At 45.4% G+C, this 18537-nt stretch overlaps 1 protein-coding gene across 8 annotated transcripts in view; it reads right to left on the bottom strand.

Annotated features, from left to right (window-relative positions):
• Positions 1–18537, bottom strand: part of RNF216 (ring finger protein 216) — a 184486-nt gene that overhangs the window by 73927 nt on the left and 92022 nt on the right. Inside the window, exon 14 of one of the 8 annotated variants that reach the window (XM_082360929.1) lies at positions 67–4981. The exons of 6 other annotated variants lie outside the window; for them this stretch is intronic. In XM_082360929.1, the coding sequence (XP_082217055.1) occupies positions 4919–4981 (63 nt within the window). In that variant the 3' untranslated portion in view covers positions 67–4918. Of the gene's footprint in view, positions 1–66; positions 4982–7072; positions 7620–18537 lie in introns of those variants that run through there. One more of the 8 variants, XM_082360927.1, reaches the window with a different exon arrangement.

The following is an 18537-nucleotide window of genomic DNA, read 5'->3' as shown; positions in this document are numbered from 1 at the left end:
AAGCGAAGACCCAACACAGCCATAAATAAATAAATAAATAAATAATTTTAAAGAAGTCAATGAAACACCTTGCCTAGCTCCCCTAAGAAGGAAAAGTGGGCTCCTGCTGGGGCCGTCTGCACTGCCCCCCACCCACAGGCCCCGCACCCGTTCCTGCTGAGGCGCGTGTGGACGAGGCTGCCGGGGACTGCTGAGGGGAGCCCCACGCCGGGCGAAGCCAGCTTCTGCTGGCCAGACCTCTGTCTCCCCTCCAGCCGTGCCACTGGCTGCTCATGCCACACTCTGCTTCCTACAGGGAGCAAGACCACAGCAGAAAGAGGGGCGGGCCTTCGTTCACTGGGCTCGGGCTGCAGGAACCAGGGAAGCACCCTGATTGTCACCCACTGCAAATGTGTGGACACGGGGTGGCTCCCCTGGCGGAGGTGGCCTGAGCTGAAAAGGAATACAGTGAACTTGAACAGCCACCCCTCGTCTGTGCCCCACAGGCTCCCTGACCTCCTCCGCCTTCAGAACTAGATGCGACTAATGTTACGAGAGGGGGACTCCCACTGGCCCCTGTCTGGGGTCTGGGCTCTTTTGTGGGCCTGGGCCTACTCCTCCCCTCCCCATAGGCCACCAAGGTTGAAGGACCCAGGGTGCAAGGGAGGACTTTTTTAAGTCTGGGAGAGCAGGGCCGCATAAACTGTTCTGTTACTGTATTTTACTGAACACTAAGGAATGTACACTAAACATTACTACTTTGAAAATACAGCCAGCTACAAGATGAACTCCACAGAGGCGAATTCTATTACCTTTCCTCTTTCCACCCAAAACCAAAAGGACAAAGTGACGAGCTGAAAATGAGAGGGAAGGGTATGCAGTGGGAGGGAAATAAATAGCCAAAAGCTGAACCTGACAGAAGTCATGGTTTAGCCACTCTTCTCTCACAGTTGCATCCAAATGGCAAGTCACCAAGGCTGCAAACATCTATCTCAGGAGTAATTAAATCAAATTAATCTCAGGAAAAGAGCTTTAAATGTGCAAAGCCCCATTAATCCTCATGCCTTGTAATTAAATACGTATGTTAAGAAGGCTTGGACAAAAGCAAAACATTTTCAAATGTGAATTCTTTACATTCATAGCATTATAATGCATTCTAAGTACTAATCTTGTAGAAAACTATGTAAAAAATTTAGTGAAGCACACACTGTAAAAAAATGGCAGAAAGAATGCAGATACAATCTCAGTCCATACTGAGCTTTAGAAAAATGTGCCTTGATAAACATCTTCACTTTTAAGGCTCCACATAAGTTATCCAATGATAATCTCCACTTAGTTTTTTAACTCTCCCTGATCCTTGCCCCTCTGGATCCTGAGGGGGCAGCCCTCGAACGCATCTTGGAAAAGTTCTTTGCTTCTGCTCTCCTGGGATCTTCTACTTTATTTCCTTGTTCGTGTCAATCTTCCAGGGTTAACCTTCTCTTTGAAAATCAACCATGAAAGAGACTGGTCACCCCAACATACTGTGTGTCTTGAAGGGAAGGTATCCAATCTTCCACTTCTAAAAAAGTGTGTACTTCTCAAAAATCTCAAGAACACTACTGCTGCCACATGATCTCTGAACAGCTCTTGACTCTTTGTCAAAGTGCTCTCACCTCACAGAACCTCATTTGCTTCTCACAACCACCCTGAGAGGAGGTGGAATAGGAATTACACGTCCATCTTTCTGATGAAGAGAGTCAGAGTAAATGACTTGCTGACAGTCACACAGTAAGCAGTTTACAGTCTGAATGTTATCAGTTCTCTGATTAAATGCTACTGGTCAGAACCATTGGTGCCTCCAGGAAAGGCTGTCACCATGTAGACCAAATCATCTACAAAAGGCTCCCATGATTTGTCTAAATTGCTTGGTTCTGTTGGAACTGCAGTTATCAATTATTTCTTAAAAAACACTGTGAGTTGGAGTTATGGACTGAATGTTTGTGTCCTTGGATAACTCATACATTGAAATCCTAACCCCCAATGTGATGGTATTAGGAGGCAGGGCCTTTGAAGGCCACGAGGGTGGAGTGTTCATGAATGGGATTCATTGTAAGCAGAGACAGGAGAACCTGTTCCTTCTGCTCTTTGTCATGTGATGATATATAGGGAAGATGTCCATCTGCAAACCAGGAAGAGGGCCCTCACCAGAACTCAATCTGCCGGCACCTTGATCTTAGACTTCCCAGCCTCCAGAACTGTGAGAAGTAATGTTGGTTGTTTAAGCCACCCAGTCGATGGTAATTTGTTATAGCAGCCTGAGCTAAGATGGCTGAGTTTGGAAAACTTATCAACAAAGTTTTCAAAGACAGGGATATCTGTGGTAAAGGAATTTTACCTACAGAAGATCTTAAAAGACAAAAGCAGAAGCCCTGATTATTCCAACTGGATTCATTACCATGGTCAACTGAATATATCTGTCAGGAATACCAGGTTCCAAATCAAAACCTCGAAATTAAGGGAAGAGGGAGAGTTTTCAGAAACCAAAGAAAGAGTATACTCGTATCTAATTTTTGGACAAAGATATTGTGGAAGGATTGTCACGCTGACACCAGTGGATCTAAATGACATTTTAAAGTTTCTTCTAGGTCCAAAAGTGTGTGTGAAGCTCCTCTGCCCCTTGAAAGATTCTAAGTAGATCTCATTCCAGAGGAGGAACCCAAGTGATCCAGCAGTATCATTTCAGAGAAGACTGAAGTAGAGAAACCAAATGCCTCAAATGAGGAGGAATCAAGAAGAGTAAAAACCTCGTCTTTTGTTTATTTCCCAAGTCCGAGGGGAGGGAGAAGATAAATGGACCTACCCACATTTTCAAGGACTTAAAGATTACAGGTGCTGTCTCAGAATTTTACTAATATCCCTTCCTTCAATCCTCAGATAGCCCAGAGAGAATGTCATAATATCCATTTCACATATGAGGAAACCATGTTACTAAGAAATTGAAGGACTTGCCTAGTTTACGTATGTTATGCCCAGGATTCTCAAACTCACACTACAATTAACTTCCTATCATACTCTTTCCCCTGTTTTCTAGCAGGAAAAAACAGCTGTTCTGACAATTTTACTTATGTTTGATAAAAGGTCCTGGCTGTTGGAAATGAAACTAAAGAGATGACTAGAGCAGTAAATAAATATCAGAGAACAGATCTTTGTTCAATGAACAAAGTCTTTGTGTTCTGTGTATTGATTCTGTTCCCTGAGAAAACTTAAAACATTTATTTTATTTAATTTATTTACTTTATTTTATTTTTGGCCGCACCGGTGGCATGCGGGATATCTTAGTTCCCCGACCAGGGATCGAACCCGTGCCCCCTGCATTGGGAGCGTGGAGTCTTAATCACCGGACCGCAGGGAAGTCCCCAAAACATTTAATGTCAGAAGTTTTTGCCTAGTGAATTTCACTTACTTCTGACACAGCTCTAGGTCTAACAGACGGAGGGAGCACTTCAGTTCAATTGAAGAAAATGGAACTTTACTGTCTACATTGTCTGAAGCTCTGCCAAGCTTTCCTGGAAGAGTCACGAGAGTATTCTTAACAGAAGACATTCCTGCCTCCAGTCCTGGATTCCTACAGCTGGCCAGTGAGGACACCAGGCTTTCATTTTGCTGTTAAAAGCACAGAATTGTGTAAAACCGAGATAATTCTGGCAATGATTATCCTCTTTCAATTATTTTTATATTGAGAGAAAAAGTAGAGTAAAAAGCTATGAAAAGTATAAGCAGACGGTAAATGAAGTAGGGTGAAAACTACTTAATATGACACATTCACATACTCAGAAACTATGAAGAAAGAGAAGGAGGAGCTACCGACTCGTTCATTCCAAACAGACTGAACGTCAGGGGAAAAAGTGGTCAGCTGAAGCTCAGAATTCTATGCTGGGGTAGTTTTTGTTTTTTAAATCTCTGTGGACACCGGTCAAAGAAAAAAAGACACATGTACATGCTGAGAAATACAAAAAGGCATAATGAGTGAAAGCCTGTGTTTCATTCCAGAAAAAAAGCTCACACTGCACCCATTTTACCTTGCTTTTTGCACTTGACAGTGCACTTCTTGGAGAGATTTCCCGATCAGTACTTATAGGTCTTTCTTATATATGTATATATTTTGGCACGGGTTATGAAAAATTTTTCTGGTGACTCTAGCAGTGGGCCAATTCTCAATTTATCTATCTTACATTCTGATCAACAAAAGAGTTGTTGGGCTTCCCTGGTGGCGCAGTGGTTGAGAATCTGCCTGCCAATGCAGGGGACACGGGTTCGAGCCCTGGTCTGGGAAGATCCCACATGCCATGGAGCAACTGGGCCCGTGAGCCACAACTACTGAGCCTGTGCATTTGGAGCCTGTGCTCCGCAACAAGAGAGGCCGCGATAGTGAGAGGCCCGTGCACCGCAATGAAGGGTGGCCCCCGCTCGCCGCAACTAGAGAAAGCCCTCGCACAGAAACGAAGACCCAACACAGCTAAAAATAAATAAATAAATATTAAAAAAAAAAGATATCCATGGGCCTAAGGGTCCATAAATGGATTAAAACAAAACAAAACAAAACAAAAAAAAAAAAAGAGTTGTTTTTTTAAAAAATTTATTTATTTTTATTTATTTTATTTTTGGTTGCCTTGGGTCTTCGTTGCTGCGCACGGGCTTTCTCTAGTTGCGGCGAGCAGGGCTACTCTTCGCTGTGGTGCGCGGGCTTCTCATTGCAGTGATTTCTCTTGCTGCGGGGCACAGGCTCTAGGCATGCGGGCTTCAGTAGTTGCGGTGCATGGGTTTCAGTAGTTGTGGCTCGCAGGCTCTAGAGCGCAGGCTCAGTACTTGTGGTGCACGGGCTTAGTTGCTCCACGGCATGTGGGATCTTCCCAGACCAGGGCTTGAACCCGTGTCCCCTGCATTGGCAGGCGGATTCTTAACCACTGCGCCACCAGGGAAGCCAGAAAGGGTTACTTTTGATAAAGTATGACTCAGGCTCCTAAATGAAGATGACAGTCAACATTACTATGCAGACAGCTGTTTTTTAATCATCTTTTTTTTTTTTTGCTGCGCTGTGCGGCTTGCAGGATCTTAGTTCCCTGACCAGGAATTGAACCCAGGCCCCGGCAGTGAAAGTGCTGAGTCCTAACCACTGGATGGCCAGGGAATTCCCAGATCACTGCTTTTTAAAGTAAAAATTTAAGAGATTCTGAATTCAAATGTTGACGGAGTGAGAGAACAGAAAAACAAACAAATGAAAACATTCAAAGAATTGGATTAAGGAAACAACCTTTCTTCCTTAAGTGGATCTGCCGTGGCTCCATCCCTCATGTCAAGACCTTAAGACAAAGTAAGTGCCTGGGATGTAGCACCACCACCAGGGCCACTCATGCCACTGGGAGAGCCGGGGGCGTGGAACTGGAAGGAGTGCCTGCCCTCCCATGCGGCCTGCTTCAGCATCTTGCTGGTGTGTGAGATGTGGGAAAAGCGACAGGATTTACTTTCAGTTTTGAGAGCCATGACTCATTCTCCCTACATTCTCTCAATTCTGGCCATATTTTTAGTATTAAAAAAGAAAAAGAAAAGAGAGGCACATCATGAATCAGGGAACATAGAAGCCCACATCCTTTCAGTTCTACCGTCAAACGATTAATAACTCCTCACTTTTGTGAAGCTGTTTTCTTTCCAAGAAAAATATAAGCTTTGTGTCCTCTCAAAATGGTTTTTCCTGCTTTTCAACAATTAAAAAACATTATTTCAAAGTAGTTTTCCTTTTCTCCTGGACTCAGGGTTGTAATTGCATGATAGCACATTTGAGTAAAATAATTTAGAAATGAAGCGTTCAAGAAAATGATACGTGAGGGGGCAGGTAACCCACGTTTGCAGAGTTCAACTGTCTTACAGTTTACTCATACCTTTTAAGTCCCTTTCTACTTCCTCTTACTCTAGAAGACATGGTCAGTGTTCCTCAGAAGCTGGGCAGGCTTTTGATTAGGGATCAGTTTGCTAAGGTTCCCCAGGTGACATTAAAGGCGGCTCCAGCGGCATGAAATTCTCCTCTCCCTGAAGCAACAACGGGAGGTGGTGCTGTCCTCACCTCTCACAGAAACCACTACACCAGCTCACAGGGGCCGTCAACCAAACACGCCCTCGCATAAGCAGGGCTCTGTTCCACAGGGAAGAAGGGGGGCTGCTGGCCCTGCCCTCTGGCAACGCTCTGCCGCCCAGTCTTTTGTACCTTAGGTAAGTGCACGTGCTCGTTCTGCCAAGCTCACTTCTCCCAACACCACCGACGTGTCACATTCGTGCAAAGCTGGGATCTGGGGGCTGGAGGGAGACTTAACTCAGGTAGGCAGACTCAGACCTGGAGGTGAAGGGCTGATGCCAGCACTCAGCACATGGCCAAGCGAGGGCGGAAGCCGGTTCCCCGCAGTCTCCCTGCAACGCCTCTCCTGCCACTTTAACACAGTCCTGTCCGGCTCATACCGCCAGCGCACAAAGAGCTCGCTTTCAAAGGGGTTGTTCTGCCATAAGAGTTTTGGATGTTTCAAAGTTCCGAGAGAAACTCACCCTCTTCTCTAACCCTGTGCACAGACAGTGAGACGGGGGTGACCGATGTGATGTGAAGAGCACCTCCCCTCCCACCAACAGGGTCTGTGCTGGGTCAGCTTATGGTGAAGATCCACCTCTACCCTCAACAAACAGCACAGACACCAAGCAATTTTGCCTGACAGCAGTATTTTATTGTTATGACACTGTCTTGTGACCCACTTTACTCCCTACTCCTTACTTCTCGGTTATAAGCAGTAATTAGTAATGTCAGTGTTCTGGCTGGATTGCTCCAGGCCCATTAATAATGCAAGGGCAGGAACAGGATGAATGCATAAATGTGCAACAGAGGTTTCAAGGTTAAAAGCAGTAATGGGGAGAGCTGGGGGGAGGCAGGCGGTGTTGGCAGAAGAGGAAAGCGTGTGTGTGTGTGTGGTGCGTGTGTATGGTGTGTGTGTGAGAGAGAGAGAGTGAGAGAGAGAGAGAGAGAGAAGCAGGGAGGGTGTGGGGGAGAGAGGTGATGCGGAGTTAGTTTTTTTTTTTTTTTTTTTGGAGTTAGTTTTAAATTTATTTTTTAAAACGTCCAGCTTCCCTTTAGGGGCAGTATGTACAGTGAAGCACTTCTCAGTGTCCTTCATCAAGCTGAGTATAGTTTCTCCTCTCCTCTGGAGTGGACACATGCCTCTGGCCACCTGGTGGGGAGGGTGTCAGTGCTAAGTCTCAGGCACTGAAGAGTTACCAGTGTATGAAATTGAGGTCAGAGGAAACTATGCCAGCATCTTTCAAACACCTTTCTGGTGTTTTAAATGACTTCTCTTATAAAAGGCAATGCCTGCTTGTTCAGCAAAACTGGTACCTTCCCACTTAAGCTTTTACAGGAAAGTCAAGACAAGTGATGCAGAACAGGTCCTGGTCTGGCAGCCAGGTACTCCTTCAGTGCAAGAGACAGAAGACGATGTTGTTGCAACTGCTTCCCCATCTCTGCAAATCTCCATCCCACCGTGTTTCCAAGGGGGGATTTCAAAAGGTACGATATCCAACATTCCTACACAGATCTTTGTATTAGAACCAAATGACAGCAAACAAGCCTGCAAATTAGGCATGGGAGAGGATTAGCATGGCTATCTGAAAAACATTTGCTTAGGAGATGGGGGAGGGGGCCCTGAAGCAAGGTGGACAGCCATTTGTGACTCCTGAGCTGTTTATAGCTACATTACCTTCTAAGCAGACACAACCTTTCACTTGTCCCTCACCTACCAAAAGTGAACTGCTTTACATACTAGGAAAGTAACAACTTTCTCTGCTGGTTTCACAACCAAAACCAGACATTTTAAAAGCTGGTGATAGCAATGCTTGGGTGAATCAGAACCCATCCTTACTTGTTAGTCAGAAATAAGTCTCTGTGGGAAAAGGAAGCAGTTGGAATCAGCCTTGAATCATAGTTACTGAAAGCTGTATCTATTCCCATGGGGCTCTGACTTCTGCGCCAAGGTTTTCTCACTGGCAGCATACGGTCCTGTGTGCTAGAGATGGGGCTCCTGCAGAAAGGCCAGCGAGAAGAAAGGCAGAGCTGCCAGAGTTCCAGCTCTTTCCACTGGCCACAAAATTGCATCACGTCACCTACAACCTGAGGCAAAGCACTCCTTTTGAGGGTGGCAAAGTCAGCCCTCACAGGGATCCAGGAGAAAGGTCTATGGGTTTGAAAATATACAAGCATGTTTTAAAAATCACATGTCTATCATTCAAGTTCCCTAAAAACAAATAAAATAAAATCCTTTTGTTTTAAAAGTTCAGAGATGACTGGGTTGATGAGAACGGGTGCAGTTATCTTTTAGTTGGAAAAGTAGTACAGGCACAGTACTCCCCCTCTCCCACCCTGCCCTCAGAGTAAGCCTCCCCCAAAGCAATGCCCTGTAACCAATTTCTTATTTATCCTTCCACACAGATTTTATTCACATGTTGGCACCCATCTCCTCCTCCTCCCATGTGAGACCCAGATATAAGCATACAATACCCACTGTTCTACACCTTGTTTTTATTTTATTTTATTTTTTTACTTAATACATCTTGGTGATAGCTCCAGATTGGCACAACTGGACCCACGTCATTCTCTTTAATGCTATGGTGTACTGGTTCACAAGTCAAATCTGGTCTGTTGCCTCTTTTTGTAAATATAATCTTAACTGGATCACAGCCACGTTCATTTGTTCACATATTGTCTACGGTTGCTTGCAAGCTACAAAGGCAAAGCTGAGCAGCTCTGACAGACTTATATGGTCCAAAAAAGCCTAAAATATTTATTTACTATCTTGCCCTTTACAAAAAAAGTTTGCCAACCCCTGGTGTATGCCAGTGTATGAATGTCCATATGTAATCTGTTCCCTGTTGAACATTCAAGTGGAAAATGGGTATCCTTAAGAATAAAATTAAACTGTAAACGTTGAGAGGCACTAAGAAGGATGAGGAGGAAAGAGCAGGAACTAGCTGGAAGAAGCTGGCATGAAGAAGCAGGCGTAAGGAGGGAACTGCAGGGCAAGCCACAGCCTCCCAAAGCGTTACTTCCTTTTTTTAGAGGAAGTAAGAGGCAAACTGTAGGTCTTTTGATAAAAGGAAATTCCCCTGTGCTGTATCAAAGCTACTCCCTGTGTTTGTGTTTTTCTAAGTTAGGCAAGGCTGCCTGAAGCATACTCTGACCAAATTAGGAAGCAAGCAGGCTGATGTCTCTAAGCTGGTCACCACGTGGCCAGGACGCCCAGGCATGCATACACAGTGATGGATGGGGAAGGAGAGACTCAATGCAAGAAAGAAATGCTATTTGCTTGAGAAATTAGCCTTATAAAAATTACACTTAATAAGAATTAGTAATTGTTCTTGAAGACGAAATTCATTTCCTGCTTCTGACAAAAAAACCCAGGGCTTCCAAGGTTTCTACAAGGGAAGAATGTGGGAGGTGCGCAGTGGAGATGAATTCTTTGGGGCATTTTTCTGTTTACTCCAAGGGCAGTGAAGATCTTGCGAAGTACCAAGGAAAAACATACCAATTAGCTCTCTGATAGATTAATAAGATATTCAGTTTTACAGTACTGAGAAAAAAAGAACTTAGAAAGGTCATACTAAAATAGAATTGTATAAATTTCTATTTGAAGACTGACTACTCAACTGCTTTATCTGCCGCAAGGATAACATTTTAAACTAGTCTTACACTTTCCAACAAGGTTGAGGTATGCGATACTGAATCAATCATTCACACTGAGCTTGTTTCTGCCATCTCTACGCAGTGATATTCTTTTTCAGGAATGACTTCTGAGTTAACTTTTGATTCTGAGCCAATGAGCTCAGAATCTACTCTGACCACCAGCACTATCTGGGTAATAAAATTTAACCTTGAAAATCCTTGCTTTCCTCCCAAATTTCCAGATCAGCAAGATTCTTGGACATGATTTTTATTCCCTTAGGAATGTGCTCAGTTCAGTTCCCGTATTCGCTTAGAAATCAGACATGCAGTTAGAGCTAAGGTAAGTTTAAATGACAAAGCAAATCCCAGTTCTTCTTTATAGGAAAATCTTCAAGGGAGCCAGGCAAAAAGATGTGGGCACTGTTCTTGGCTCAACCTGAGAACCTGCTCTCTCCAGCGCAGCAGCCGCTCCCCACAGAGAAGGCAGAGGCCCAGAGCAGCAATCTGCACGGGTGGCCACGGACTGGCGTGGGGCTCCTGTTGAAACAGCGTTTTCTGTGCTGTAGCTCAATTTGTGTTGAGTTGGTATCCTGGTTCCTTTGCCAGGCTGCATGCGGCAGGAAATGCGCAGCCCCTAGCTCCAAAGTGCTCTATGTGTTGTCAAAATTGCTAAGTGTTTGCTTTCTACCTATTCCTTTATTGACTTTGCACATTTATTTACAATCACCTAAAGGACCCATGAATTTTACAGGTAACACTATAAAGAACAGCTATTTTTTGAAACCCTGGTTGAACCCATCAATTAAGAACTGTATTTCTATTAGTCAAGACTTCTGTGACTCACCTTTAACTGAGTCAAACTGTACACTAATGGACCACTGAGGACATACACAGGTTAGAGAGCTATCCCTGAACCCGAAGTTCATGTATAACCAAAAGACGAAAGTGTGATAGTTTCCTCAAGCTGCGTGAACCTGGCACTTAACCCCTTTCTTCGTCTGCACAGTGAAGATGTATGGGCTGTACGAGTCCCCTCTACTCCCTTTATAAATCCAGCGCCTACAATTACAAATGGAGAGAACCAAATGCCAGTAACATAGAACCACCTGGGCAGGCTCAGTGCAGCTCCCCCTAACAGGGTCTGAACTACACACTTGTGTCCCACTAGACGAGCGTGAGCTGTCGACGGTGCCCAGGCAGATGGGGGGCCTTCCTTGCCCTGCTTTCCCCAACTGAGGCTGCCGCTCGGCGGCCTGGCCAAAGCAGCGACGTGGGCTCGGCCAACGTGCTGCTGTACCTACTGCGACGCGTCCCTCTCCCCAGCCTGTCTTCTGCTTTCTTACTGCAGTGCAGAAGGCACCACGGCTCTACACAAGCTTTGTTGCCCTTTTATGGTAGAAAAATGAATTGCCTGCCCAGCAGTGGAGCGGAGAGAGATGACAGAACGGAAAGTTGTCATTTGTTGTGGTTTTGGCAGCAAGAGAGTGTTCTCCCCTCAGCCACCCTTGGATGGACAGTGCACGCCAGGCATTCAGAGAGGGAAAAGCAAAAGCCCAGCTAAACTGCTCCCCGATGCATTCTTCCTTCGCCTGGGCGGTAAAGGGATGTGTTTATTTATGAACGGTATCAAGCCTCATTCTTGTGAAAATGTACCTTTTACAAAACAAGCCATAAAAAGGCTGTTTGTGTTCTGCTGAAAGATTTAAGCAGAGGTGTCCCAGAAAACATGGTTCCAATCAGATCGCATCCGAGGAACAGACTTCACTTCCTTGCGTAATGAGGATGTAGGACTGGAGCTGGGCAGGGAGGTGACCTCACTCTGAAGGAGGGGTTGTGGCTTTTACTGCAGCCCAGCGCAACCTTGGTCCCTGCCTCCCATATGGCTCAGAGGGACAGGAGAGTAGCCACAAACCCCAGATAAATGCAACTCCTGGGAAAACACAGCAATATCCAAGTCCCTGTGGTAATAAACAGCAGTTGGTACCACAAGGCCTTAAACGGTTTGCACTTCTGTCAGGAGGCCCACAGAAAAAAAAGCAGGCCTCCCAGCAGCTGGGAAAGCATGTTGTTAAAAGGAAAATTTAGCAAATCTCTGTATGCACATCAGAGTTAGGGAAATTAAGCCATCTGAGTGAGAAATTAAACTTAATCCAACAAGCTTTCGGCTGGAAAACAAGCCTTTTAAAATGTGTGGGGAAAAAACTCTGATGGTTACGTGGTTTTTTCCATGTTTAAAAAGCACCCAAGGACTAAAAAAAACAAACATGCTGGTACGGAACTGTACCAAAGCAGCAGCTACTAAAGGATGTGTCCAATGTCTCGTTTTTGGGCTCCCTCCACACAACACTCCCTATACCCACAGGGGCTGTGCTCCGGGACAGCCCTGCAGGAGGAAGGAGCCTCCTGGACACCCGTGCCCAGGCTGTGTCCACCACTGGCCCTGGGCTGGCACCTCCACCATTGCTCCTGATGGCTGCCGCCCCTCCGCTGCAGCCCCCAATCAGCCCTCAGAAGACTGTGTTTCTTCAGGCCAATCCAACCCCATCAAGGCCTTCTGGAGAAGGAAAAAAATCACAGCAAGTACTTGAGGCACTACATAAATGGGCTTTGGGACCGGAGGGTTTGTTAACCGAGGACCACGGGAGCACTGTGTGATCCTAGGTCTTGCGGCACCAGATCCGTTACGGTAACTAAACTGACAAGACTTCCCAGCTCCCCTAACATTCTGTATCTCATCTCTCCCCAACTCCCACTCCTCTTTCATGGCTCTACAAGGTCCACCCTCCTTGCACTTTGATCACATTGTCCCAACATCAGGCCTGCAAATAGCTCCCTGGAGTGTCCAGAATTAGATCCACTGTCCTTACTCTGCTTTGCAAAGCCCTCTTCAATCTGGGCTCTGTTTATCTTCCTAGCGCCATTTTCTCCTGCTCTGTCACACTTGTCTACTGGCTGACCACTCATGCAGTTTTGCTCGTGTCAGGGTACCAGTCGCCCGTCTCCACCCGTGAGGTCCCAGTCAGGCCAAGACCCTGCTCTTTCAGGGAGTATTTCCTGAGCGCTCTTCTGACTCCCTAGAGCAGTCACCATCACCTTCTCACTACTGAACTGTCTTCACAGGAGTTGGCCTCCTGTCGAGGCCAACCGAGACCTTAGGTTAGGGCTGTGGCTGCCCCTTTTGCATTTCTTCAGGCACGGCAGCGCTCAGTAAGTATCTGAATGACCAAGATTCCGACCAAGCAGTGATGTCCCGCCTGTCTTGGCACAAGTCTAGGCTGAGGGAGCAGCTCACAAACGTGTTCAGAGAAGAAGGAAGTAACATCAGGGAGGATAAGGGGCAAGACCCTCGTTGGCTGCTTCTGCATGATGGCTGGACAAAGGTTTTTAGGCAGGACTGAGTCCAGAGCTCTAGAGAGGGAAGGACCTGCACGGCAGGCAGAGCCATGGAACGAAGGGTTTAGGGCCAAGGGTGCCGCCTGGAGAAAAGATCCAAGCCAGGAGAGATAAAGTCAGGTCAGAGCGGGCGCTGGCCTAGGGGGAGAAAAGAAGGGCTTTAAGGGAGGCAAGAGGGCCTCGGAGGAAAGAGGGCTGTGGTCACAGGACAGGGAGCAACAGAGATTTTTAGCAGCAAAATGTGACAGAAGAGGGGAGAGGAAGGCAAAAGGACAAGCCGCTGTCAAAGACAAGAGAAGAAAAAAATTGCGATCTGTTTCACTCTCTTTGGGCTAGAATCTGGATCAGCTTCTAGGGAGCTTTTGAAACTTAAAATGCTTTCCATATATATGCTTCTGATGGGAAATAAAACTGAAAAGTGCTTTTATGAGGCTTTAGGGATTTGATCTGAGAAATTCTCTTAGTCTACTTCTCTTTGAAAACCAAATGCCAATGCCAGTTTGAAAGCCCTCAGTATTCTAGAAATCAGAGACTCTGGACTGGAAGGACACTCAAAAGGTCATCTGGTCTCCCTCCCGGCCTCGGGGCTAGACCGCACGTTGCCAGTCTTCCTAGAGGAAGGAGAATCTGTCGAGGGCTGTACGTGAGCCTCTGCGCAGGGCCCCAGGCTCCTGGAACCTGTTTCACTGGTTACATTATAGTCTAGTGATCCATCTTGGATTCCTGACGGGCAGTTGAAGTCTGTTTTCTCAGGGAAGCTGGAAAACATCAGGTCACCACCACCTGTATGGAAGAATCTTGTACCCACAGAGAAACTACACACATGCAGCCTTCCCTTCTCCAGGATGACTAGCCCTTTAATCTTCTCACAAATAGCTGCTGACATTTTCCTGTTATGTTACAAATTTTCCTCATCTCTTAAAAAAGTGACTACACCATGAAAAAGAATATTTGAGTGAAGGGTCTTGCCAGTTTCCAAGAGTGAGGTGCCCTCAAAGTAGTAAAGCAAAGTAGGTCAGAGCATAGACATAGAAAAGTCAAACACATCTAGACTTCTGTTTTGTAAATTAACTTATTATGAAAAAATTTAAATATATGCAAAAGTAGGTAATATAATAAACCCCATGTACCCATCACTCATGTTTAATAATTATCAGCTCAGAGCCAATGCTGGCTTCTCTAAACCCTATCTGCTCTCCCATCCTCCCTCTTCCAGTATAATTTCGAAGCAAATCCCAGACTACACATCATTTCATTTGTAAGCATTTCAGTTTGTATCTCCAAAAGACAAGGACCCTTAAAAAACCAACGATCATACCAAAATCACACCTAAAAACACACAAATAATGATAAGTAAGAAAACCTTGGATTTGATTCAGGGTTGTCACCCTGATGTTGTCACCTGCTAGCTGCGTGACTTTGAGTGGACAAGGAGTAGAAAGCCCCTAAAAGCCGGCAAGAGCGCTGCTGGCAGGTACTGTGACTTCCGCCGGGTGTAACTATGATGCTAAACTCCCACCTCAAGGAACCCTGACTAGATTGGCTCTGACTTTCTGGCAGAGCAGCACACTAGCTTTTGGTCGTGCTCCTCAAGCCAACCTCAGCGGACTGCACTTGGTTTCTCAGCACTGCTCTGAGTTACCAAGGTGATTCCGAGTGCATCTTCTCAGGGGACATTAGCATGTAATGCAGACGCAGAGCACAAAAGCTGCCATTTGGCTTCAAATGAGACGGCAAGGCTGACTCCTTCACCTGTTATACTGGAGACGAAGGGCAGTGGGTGCTGTGGGTCTGGGTGGTCGGTCCCACTTGGAGCGGTACACTGGCCACAGACACAGACACTCGTTTCTAACCGTGGCCTGGGAGAAGGCCATGTGGCCTCTGGGAACTACAGAGATGACAGAGGCCCTTCTCATTCTCTGTTTGTCTCCAAGTCAGGGAGGACACTGAGGAGTAAAAGACCATTTACATTTCTCAGCTACCACACAGCAATCGGAAAATGACCTTGAATTCAACAGTAAACACAAGAAATTCCATCCAGCGGCAGCTTTAGCCTAGGCTTCACTCTGATTTTGCCTGAACATTCCTCTCTGCTACCGCTTCCCTTGCCTGCATTCCTCCTCCCTGACACAGACACCCAGGGGGATACAGGGTGTTTTCGTGCTTGTGCTATTACCATAGCAACAATTTTTCTTCTACCTGGAAGGCTGGAAGCCCTGCAGTGCTCTGTGCTGAGAATGCAAAGAGGGGACACTACTGCTTTGCTCTCCAACATACATGCACCACACACACACACACACACACACACATGCACGCACACACAACACAACACTCCTTCCTCAAGGACATCACGATGAGGATCGCTAAAACAAATTAAGATGCTGACACCTAGTAACACAATTAGTGAAAGACAAAAAGGAGGCAAATGACTCTATAAAAAGATATTCTGTAGATTATCAAGTCTTGAGGGATTTTTAATGTGAGATTTCTAAAGATTTTGAATCAAAATGCATCTCTCCTTTGATGAGGCCACAGGCACAGAAAAATGCATTATTTTAGCAAAATGTCTAAAGGCACTCAACAAGTAATATGTGGTTTCCAGAAAGAGAGGCACTCAAAGCTTCTGATCCGGGCTTCCCTGGTGGCGCAGTGGTTGAGAATCTGCCTGCTAATGCAGGGGACACGCGTTCGAGCCCTGGTCTGGGAAGATCCCACATGCCGCGGAGCAACTAGGCCCGTGAGCCACAACTACTGAGCCTGTGCGTCTGGAGCCTGTGCTCCGCAACAAGAGAGGCCGCGATAGTGAGAGGCCCGCGCACCGCAATGAAGAGTGGCCCCCCACTTGCTGCAACTAAAGAAAGCCCTCGCACAGAAACGAAGACCCAACACAGTCATAAAAAGAAAATAAATAAATAAATAAATAAATAAATAAATAAATAAATAAATAAATAAAGGGGAAAAGATGGTTCAATTAAAAAAAAAAAAAAAAAAGCTTCTGATCCCCGTACGGTTTGTGAACAGGGTTAGGCTGCTATGAGTCTGATAAGCAATGGCTAATGGTGGCCATAAAAACCATGAAAAAGGGTGAGAGTTCCTATTTTAATAAAGTGCCCATACAAACCTGTTAATCCACAGAATCTTTTTCTTTAAGCACCACAGACAGTATATTTTAGTAGAGACCAAAACAACAAAAGACAGACAAGGAGGTGTGTCCCTTTGCTAAGAGGACAGCAAAAAGCGAGCAGCCCCAACCTCCAGGGCTGCCTGCTGCACTGCACGTGTGGGTGATGGTCAAGACTCCAAGGTCAGCACCCTGCTAGGAAGACAATTACCAACGAATCATGGAGACGAACCAAAGATTTTTAAAAATATTCCCTTTGTGACTAATTCTGAGTCCTCCAGCAAAATGTACTATCAGTTTTGTTTCTAGGTCCTTCCTACACTCATCTCTTTGAATATCATTCCCTGAGATGCCAATCCTTCTGGATAGGGGTTAAAAAAAAAAAATCAAGGAGGAACCTGAAAGGAGGGGACACAGCAGTGGTGCAGACCAAGCAACTGAGACATGGAGAGCAAACCCACGAGCAGCTTGCTTTAAGACACAGCTCTCCCCAGGGCAGAACGGGGCTCTCTCTCAACTTGACCACTGTGGGCTGAACTGAGAGTGGTTATTTCTGACAGAACATACTGGTCAGCAAAACATTTAGCTTCAAAAATCTATCCCCTTTCCATTGTGGCATGCTAATAAGAAATGAAATTTTTTCAGTACATGATTTGAAAAATTAAGATAAGTGAGGAGTCCTCTTTTGGTCCTCTGATGGGACGTCACATCTGCCCACTTTAGGGGAACTCTGTGCTCTTGTGGTAAAAGATTTTACAAACCTGGGAGAGGTTCCTCCTTTCTAGGAATTCCTGTCCTCACCTGAGCCTGCACCGCACCTGTACACACTGTCAGTATCAGTCTCTGCCTTCCTTGTACGGACAGCAGCTGTTTGCTGACTGAGGAAGTGTTGGGCAGTGGGGTAAGCACTTCAGCTACATCATGGCATTTAACGCCCCCCTCCAACCCCCCTGGTGTAGATTTACTGAGATAAAACTGACAAGCCATTTACTTTTCACAAAAGCTCCACGACATAGGTGTAATTGTTCTCCTTTTATAGATAAAGAAAATATGGCTCAGGGAGATGACGTTTTTACCCTAGGTCACAAAGCCAAGAAGAGGAAGAGCTGGAATTAAAGCATGAGCAGGTTTAACAACAAAATCCCGGTCTTATCCACTATGCCAGACTGTCTCCTTAGCTGCATCATAAGCAACAGTATGGATTTCTTTGATATTTACAGCCTCATGGCACCCAGCACAGGGCTGGACCCAGAGCAGTGCATCCATGAATATTTCTCATGTAACTGTATTCAAAAAGAACTCTCAAAACAGAGAACTTACTAATAAAGCCCAGCAAAAAAAGTACTTGTCCCAAGCAATGCTGACACAGGAGAAAGGCAAAGCCTCTTCATTCTACAGAGAACAGGAAGTTCTGTGATTTGTCTCCTAGAAGGTGACAACATTTTAACCCTTTAAAGCAGCTTCATTAAGAAGCATCAGAATGTTCTCTGGGGGCAAGACAGAGCAATGCCCATTTCCTGAGGGTGAGGGAAGTCGGCAAAAACCCGAGGCCCAGGCTGCTGCTCTGCCCTCAGGCCCCAAGTCCATACTGACAGCTGTGTCTGGACCACCTTGGCTCTGAAATGCACTCCACCATCTGCTGAAAAGTTAGCAGTCAACCTCTGAGAGTTTCAAGGGGAGAAATCTGAGGGGCTGTGCCAGCCCCCAAGAGGAAGCAGGCATAGCGGCACTGCTTGTGCCCACTTACCAGTCCCCTAAGCTTGGAGATATCATGGGTTCAGTTCCAGATCATGGCAAAAGCAAATATGCTGTAAAGGGAGTCACATGAATTTTTTGATTTCTCAGTGCATATAAAAGTTATGCTGACACTATACTGTACAATGTACTATTAAGTGTACAATGGCATTATGTCTACAAAATGTATATACCTTAATTAAAAACTACTTTATTGGTGAAGAACGCTAACCATCACCTGAGCCTTCAGCGAGTCATAATCTTTTTGCAATAGTAACGTCAAAGATCACTGATCACCATAACAAATATAATAATAATGAAACAGTTTGAAACATTGCAAGAATTACCAAAATGTGCCACAGAGACACAAAGTGAGCAAATGCTGTTGGAAAAACAGCAACAACAGACTTGCTCAATGCAGGGTAGACATAAACCTTCCATTTGTATAAAAAAAAAAAAAAAGATGCAGTGTCTGTGAAGTGCAATAAAATGAGGTATGCCTGTACAAAAATAAAAACTATTTCTGTACAGTTGAGGGGAAGCAAAAATAAATGTTTTATTCATACTGGCATTTCAGTTTAAT

This window comes from Balaenoptera borealis (assembly GCF_965194805.1).
Source record: "Balaenoptera borealis genome assembly, chromosome: 16".
NCBI classification, from domain to species: Eukaryota; Metazoa; Chordata; class Mammalia; order Artiodactyla; family Balaenopteridae; genus Balaenoptera; species Balaenoptera borealis.
The sequence above is the reverse complement of the archived record's forward strand: the minus strand, read 5'-3'. Positions and strand labels throughout refer to the sequence as shown.